General features: G+C 41.0%; 2 protein-coding genes across 2 annotated transcripts; both read right to left on the bottom strand.

Moving 5' to 3' along the window:
- Positions 1-1208: 1208 nt before the first annotated feature.
- On the bottom strand, positions 1209-2363 carry LOC119740647 (melatonin receptor type 1B-A-like). The gene has a single exon (XM_038216012.1). The coding sequence runs from the start codon at positions 2361-2363 to the stop codon at positions 1209-1211; it is 1155 nt and encodes a 384-aa protein (XP_038071940.1).
- Positions 2364-6194: 3831 nt separating this feature from the next.
- Positions 6195-7364, bottom strand: LOC119740646 (melatonin receptor type 1B-A-like). The gene has a single exon (XM_038216011.1). The coding sequence runs from the start codon at positions 7362-7364 to the stop codon at positions 6195-6197; it is 1170 nt and encodes a 389-aa protein (XP_038071939.1).
- Positions 7365-7775: the final 411 nt, after the last annotated feature.

Raw genomic sequence — 7775 nt, 5'->3', positions numbered from 1 at the left:
TTCTCTTATCTCTTTACAACACAGTAATTTGGTCTTACATCAATTTTGGAAATTCAGCTTATATTCTTTCAGTATATTCTTTATATGCTTCTACTCTTGCATACTCTTTATTTTCATTTTCTTTTATGCCATTCCCTTTAAACAGCATCGTTGTCTATTACGAGCCCTGTACAAAAATTTAGCTCCTAATTTGTTTTTAATTCTTTAATACTCGCCTTAAGTCCATTGTAAAATTCATCGTCTTTGTCATTTAGTTTATTTTTCCTGCATCTATTATAATGCTTTAAGCATGCCATTTTTTCTTTATTGCCATTTTCATGAGCTCTTACCTTTATCTTAAATTAGATTAAATCAAATTACATTCTTGAATACTGACGTTAATTTACACTCATCGTCCTTGTCATTTACATTCTTGTAAAATATATGTTTTACAGAGTGTTTTTTGTTTGTCATTATGTACCTTGTGATTGTGCTATTGTTCTTTGTTTTTCAGGGGACTCGCACTCGACAAGCTTTGCTTTTTGTGGGTCCCCTGCATGTCTTGGTATTTATACTAGTTAATTGTATCATCTTAATCGTTATCACATACGTCCACTTAAGGTATTTACAACAATTCTATGGATATTTATTCAATCACATGTACCATGAGATGAAATAAAGTAAAAGTATTTTAAAAATGTGTCTTTTGTTATACATGCATCTCGAAAAAAAAAATCAACCTAGTTGAGATATTCGCCTGAACAAGCACGTTTCCAACCCCATTTCACCCGAGCTTCCTGAAAAAAGTGTGGCGCTCGAAGCAGCGACCATGAGATTGAGTCCCATGCTCTAACTATAGCTGATCAGGTTCGTTATTACTCCCAATAAACTAGGCCATGGCGCTTATTATAGTTCCTTTATTTACGTGCAACGTGCCTGGAAAATTGCTAATAACCTTTGTGCATTATGCATGCCTCGAGTCTGACACTATATAAACCTAGCCGGCATTTATCCATAGCATATACCGATATTACAACATTAGGCAAACACTAATAAAAGGATAAGACGCTGTATTTGAAAGCGCTAATAATGTATTCGGATAGTGGGCTATGGACATGGAATGGTAAGAAAGAAGCGAAATGGCAACTGAATTCACTACAAGATAATTAAAAGTTTCATTTTGTTTTGGTGCGGCTCAAAAGAGTTTGCAAGCAATATTTAAGGTATTTTCAGTGCACTTGACTATCCTCAGTTGTTCCACAACACTTGTTTTGTTGCATGAACCTCATGAACTTCGAGGGTTCTGGGATATCTGCCCACTGCCGACGCAAGATGCAACCGAATATGGTCTTAAAATCCCGGTGCTTGGTTGCATATATCATGGGGTTGACACAACTGTTGGCAAAGAACCAAGCTAAGAGGTAGGGTCGGGCAGGGCTGTCACCGCACATGACCACGACAGCGTATGGGGTAATGCACAGCATGAAGGCACAGACGACATAGAACATGTTCTTGGTGATGTCGTTCTGCCGGCGTGTCACCTGGGAGTTGATGGCCGGGACAGAGCTCGGGCTGGCTGGAGATTGGATTCGGTCATCGCTTGAGATGTGAGCCAGGGGAATCGTAACAGTGGAGGTGGTTAGGATGCTGCTTGGCGTAAAGTGGCTAGCTTCTTGGTGGACCGTGGCCATCCTCTTAGAGTGTCGTTTGAGATGTCTCCAGATGAGTACGTAACAGACGATGCTGATGATCAACAAAATGGGGTATAAAATGCCTGCTACGATGATGCTGTAGGTACGTGAGCCGGCTTGAGAATGGGATGACATGCATATATGGTACTTTTCAACGTAGGTGAATTCTATTGTGCTTATGAAAGTTGGTACTGCCAAGGAGATGAACAGCGGGACGAGCCATATCAAAACCAGCCAGAGGATGATCTTCTTGGGCGTGCTATAGACTTTATAGTAAGTTGTCGCATGTCGTGTGATCAGCAGCAATCGGTTCAGGGCGATGGCGACGAGCGAGAAAACGCTACAGCCGGCCGTGACCCTCTGAACAACAGCTGTGATGCTGCAGACCCAAACACCGACCGGTAGACCCTCCCGGCCCAGCAAAGCCACGGCATTCCACGGAATAACCACGCAGGTCAGAAAGTCCGCCACGCTCAGGTTCACCACGAAGGCGTTGGTTGCTGTGCGGACTTTATTGGACAGAAGCACTGCCAGTATCACAAGCGTGTTACCAAAGATTCCCAGCAAGGCTATGACAAGGAACATAGTGGCTACGATGACCCTCTGGGTGTAGTCACTGAATTCGAATGTTGAACTCCCCGTGGGGTCCAACGTAACTCCCTCAGTAACAACTGTGCTCGTTGTAACATCCATTTGGAAAAGTTGACTTCACTTGTGATGACGGACAATTACTCTGAATAATATGTGTGCTTGGGAACCACACCACTCCACTTTGGGAAGTATATACTTTTAATACTGTCCCTTTACTGGTTTACCCCAGCAGTCTAAAGACAACAGAACACTGATAGATATCGTGTTGAACTCACAAAAATGAGTTTCCCGAAAGAGAAAGAATAGTTTCCAAAGACAAAAGGAAAAAAGGCAGTGCGAAGCTTATTTACACTGTAAAAACATGTGTTTAACTTCTGAGCACAAATATACACGCATATCTATCTGTAAGTCTTTATAAACACTTGTAATGGACATATTTGTAAATAAACACTGAACACATGTTTATAAATAAACACTTGATTTCAATAAAACACCATGTGTTTTTACATAAACATATCAAAATGTTTAATGAAACTGTTTGAATAGCTTCTAAATACTTTGTAGTTGTGCTTACAAGTACATCGTGATGTGTTTAGGTTATAAATATTTGTATGTGTTTCAAGCCTGTAACACTTAATAAACGCTTCGACACGTTTCAATGTTCAAGTAAACACTTCCTTGAAATCACCAGAACGTCTTTTTTACTTTCCTCTTTAAAATCCATTCAACCAGAATCGGCATATTTAACCATTGGGGTTTTCTTTTTGCATATCAAACAAGATTATTTTTTCATACATTTGTTTTTCTTTTTTTACAATGTCATTGATAGACATCAACTTGCACCATATATTATTGATACATTTAATGGAGTGAATACAGATGAGCAAAAAACTGAAAGTTCACCACAGTTATAAAGAAGAGACTTGTAGCAATATAACACTCTTGAAGAATATGCCACCAGGTAACCGTTTGTGAAAAATTACATATTCAGAATTATTCGAAACTATGCAAGCTGTGGTGGTCCATTTGAGATGAGGCTACTATATAAAGCTTTATCATACAATTAATATATTACAAAACTGTACTTTTAGGTCCATGTCAAATGATGTCTGTTGGCAAATAACTTTAACTCAGTGATACAGTTCGACACTGGACAGTATGTTTTGAACGTCCCAGAACCGGCAATGAGGTGGGAGTCTGTGACACGTTGCTTGTTTGTACATGACAAGCAGCTATTGTACCGGACTGTATTTGCAAAGTGAGGCGAATAAACATTTTGCGCCGTCAATCATTGCAAATATGTTTCGCAAAGTTTTGCTTTTATTTTTGGGACTCGAGTCTTATTAGCCTTTGCTCGAGTCGAGTCGAGTCTTCTGATGAAGGAAACGAGTCGAGTCGAGTCGAGTCATTTGCTCGCAGTGACTTGAGTCGAGTCGAGTCATATACCCGTATGATACGCGAGTCGAGTCGAATCACAAAAATTGAGACTCAACTCGGACTCGACTCGAATCATTACAACTCTGATGGATGGAATACGCAGCTTGATTGATGTTCTTTCTCTTGTTATCTTATCTGGATTGATTGACATTAATCAATTCTTTTCCCACTCTTGAAGGTTGGAGAGATCATCTTGGAGGATGGTGGCATCTTCTTGGGATCTAATCGACCGGTACTGAAGGCAGTCGTCTGCGAATAGGCGTATGTCTGACGTTACTTAGTCTTAGTCTGGCAGGTCGTTTATGAAGACTAAAAATAAGAGGGGACCAAGAATAGTTCCTTGTGGAACCACTGACGACACATTAGAATGGTTAGTCTGCTTTCCCTCAAGGATGACTTGCTGGGTACGGCTTGACAAGAATTATAATCCCTGATCCAAGATAACAGGATACCACGGACACCAACATGATGCAGCTTCAGAAGGAGGCGCTCATGGGGAACCAGACCAGTAATATAGGCCCCAAATAGCCTACGCCGGCCGGCCAAATCACTATTTATATATCGTAAATTATCATGTTTTTCTCTTAATAGAGAGCTCTGTGGTCCCTGCACCTGAGGGTTGGTAGAAATGAAAGTCCCCAGCTCTGCACCGGTCTTCCAACTTGTATTTCTTTGACATTTGGGATGAAATTGAATCTGAAAGTCGCCGTGTTTTGTAGTTTAGTGGAGGGAAGATTGTTGAAAATGGCGATCGGTTTTAGGACGGCTTTTTAGGATAACATTTAGAGGAAAAAATCACCTAAAAGTCATCGGTTAACTGATCAATTGCGAGGGTTATATTTTGGGTTAAAACATTTTTAATTTGATTTATATCTTGATCAACTGTGAGATCTAAACATATTGCCCGACGTTTTTGGGTATTTATCACGGGTGCCTATGGGAATATTACTGGTCTCCACCCACAAAACATCAACAACGACCTCGCGGAAAGCACAACTCACTTTGGTATTCCACCGGGATATTGTAAAAACAAAATGAATATGACCTTCCTCATAATTCCTTATTGAAATATATGTCAATGTTTATACAAAGGGAGCCTCGGTCTCGATGCGGTGCGCAGAAAAGCCCGATTTGAAATGTGTCTATAGATGAATCCAATATTATCTTCATAAGTAAAATTGTAAAAGTTTGAAATCTCTGTACATGTAATGAGCACAATCCCCGCCCCCAACAGACTAGGACGTCCATGCAACGTACTTTTCAGTTGTTTTGGTGAAATATGCACAACGGACACCTGTCGATAGACAATTGAGTGTGGGATTCTTAATTGAGCAGGTCACCAACCTGGCGTCCCCAACATCAGTCAGATAAGGTGTTTTTAAATAATTTCCTTTTAGAACGCCTATCAACATAGGATTGACATTTAAACGAGTGTAAATTCCTAAATAAATTGGGGGAAATCGTTATTTTTGAATTTCTTTTGACTTCCTGGTTGATTGCCAAGAATCAATCACTATATTGCTGATCAATACCTTTTCAGTGTGCATTCCAATTTAAAAAAAAGAAGAAAAAAGAAAAATATTGAGAGTAATCAGAACAAGAAAAGTGTATCTGTTCAACATGAATCACAAAGGGCAAGACAATCAAATCAAGTTTTTGGTATACACATCTCGAGAAAATTATCAACCTTGATGAAAAACTCGCCAAATTTGATACAAAAACCTCACGGCCCCCTAAAAAACTGGGAAAATATTCACACGATGTTGAGCTCGAACCAACAACCCCGGGTTAACAGTCCCATGCTCTGACCTATTGAGCTAATCGTGTTCCGTTATTGAACAAATAACATAACGCTTATATAGATATTTGAATTTGCATGCAGCATGCCTGGAAATTTGCTAATAAGGTTGTGTGTAATATGCATGCCTCGAGTCTGACAATATAAACCTATAGCCCGCATTCAATTTTAATATGTGCAGAAATTAAACAATATGCAGAAAAGAAACCAGAAAATACATAATATTTGAAAGCGCTAAAGAAAGTATTCGCGAAAGTACAATATGAACGTGATATGAAGAAGTTAGTACCAAGCAAAATCATGATGTTGAAATAGAAGTTTGTTCCCTCTCTCAAATTTTAGATAGAAACTGGAATGAAATCAAAGATAAGATAATTACAAGTAAGCATTATTGTTTTGTGCGGCTCAATATACAATATATATATGCGATATATACAATAATCACGAGGAGGCTTCACCTCGCCCGCTTCGTTGGGAGGTGGCTCCTCCGGCTATCGTCCACTTTTCCCGAGACATATACGCCGCCTTTTCAATTCTCAAATATTGTGATGACACGATGCATCTCGATAAAACATAATAAATGTCTAGTGTCCTATAAAAATCAATACAAACATGTCCATCCGCTTCATAAATGGAGAAGTAGGCGGGAACCAGAAAGTAAATTCAACATAAAAGAGTCGTCTGGTGCTTTACAGTGATCAGACCAAACTTGATTGTGTCCTGTTTATGTTTACTGCCCTATACTCCGTTGTTCCACAACACATGTTTCGTTGCAGGAACTTAAGGAACTCAGAGGGTTCTGGGACAGCTGCCAAATTCCGACGCAAGATGCAACCGAATATGGTCTTAAAATCCCGGTGCTTGGTTGCGTAAATCACGGGGTTGACACAACTGTTGAAAAAGAACAACGCGAAGAGGTAGGGTCGGGCCGGGCTGTCACCGCACATGACCACGACAGCGTATGGGGTAATGCACAGCATGAAGGCACAGACGACATAGAACATGTTCTTGGTGATGTCGTTCTGCCGGCGTGTCACGTGTGAGTGGATGGCCGGCACAGAGCTCGGGCTGGCTGGAGATTGGATTTGGTCATCGCTGGTCATGTGAGCCAGTGGAATCGTAACCGTGGTGGTGGTTGGGATGCTACTTGGCGTGAGGTCGCTAGCTACTTGGTGGACCATGGCCATCCTCCTAGAGTGTCGTTTGAGATGTCTCCAGATGAGTACGTAACAGACGATGATGATGATCAGCAGAATTGGGTAAATAACGCCTGCTACGATGATGTTGTATGTAGCCGGACCCGCGCTGGCTTTAGAATGGAGCGACATACACACATGGTACTTGTCGTTGTAGGTGAATTCGACTATGTTTATGAAAGATGGTACAATGGATATGGACAGCGGGACGAGCCATACCAAAACCAGCCAGATAATGATCTTCTTGGGTGTGTAGACTTTATTGTAAGTTGTCGCCGGTCGTGTAATCAGCAGGAATCGATTGAGGGCGATGGCGACGAGCGAGAATATGCTACAGCCGACTGAGGCGTATTGAACAACAGCAGTGATGCTGCAGACCCAAACACCGACCGGTAGGCCCTCCCGGCCCAGCAAAACCACGGCATTCCAAGGAATGACTAGACAGGTCAGAAAGTCCGCCACGCTAAGGTTCATCACGAAGGCGTTGGTAGCCGTGCGGACTTTCTTGGACAGAAGCACGGCCAGTATCACAAGCGTGTTACCAAAGATTCCCAGCAAGGCTATGACAAGGAACATAGTGGCTACGATGACCCTCTGGGTGTAGTCACTGAATTCGAATGTTGAACTCTCCGTGGGGTCCAACGTAACCCCCTCAGTAACAACTGTGCTCATTGTGACATTCATTTGGAAAAGTTGACTTCACTTGTACTTGTGATGACGGACAGTCGCTCTATTTTGGTTGGCGTGCTTCGGTACAACACCAATTAACTTTGTGAAGTACATACATATATACCTACTGTTTTGTTTTGTTTTAGTCGGTTTTGTTTTTACTCATGCAGTCTAAAATAGACCACCCATAGATTTCGTGTTGAGCACACAGAAATGTCCTTCTGATGAAATTATATAACACTTCTACTTTCGTTGTATTGTTTATTTCTCCGTTTGCCATTGGTGGAGGTAAAAACCCCTTGATGAAAAGAATTATTTCCAAAGACAATAAGAAAGAGGGCACTGAGGCGTTTATGGAATTTCCAAAAACTATACAGAAAGCATTTTCAATCTATGGATTCATCTTTGACTTAT

The sequence above is a fragment of the Patiria miniata genome, unplaced genomic scaffold, assembly GCF_015706575.1.
Source record: "Patiria miniata isolate m_02_andy unplaced genomic scaffold, ASM1570657v1 HiC_scaffold_5, whole genome shotgun sequence".
Classification (NCBI taxonomy): domain Eukaryota; kingdom Metazoa; phylum Echinodermata; class Asteroidea; order Valvatida; family Asterinidae; genus Patiria; species Patiria miniata.
Note: the sequence above shows the minus strand (reverse complement) of the source record. Positions and strands in the feature narration are given on the sequence as shown.

Excerpts from the sequence above, each read along its gene's own strand:
- LOC119740647 (XM_038216012.1), bottom strand. The coding sequence starts at position 2,363 with ATGGATGTTACAACGAGCACAGTTGTTACTGAGGGAGTTACGTTGGAC.
- LOC119740646 (XM_038216011.1), bottom strand. The coding sequence starts at position 7,364 with ATGAGCACAGTTGTTACTGAGGGGGTTACGTTGGACCCCACGGAGAGT.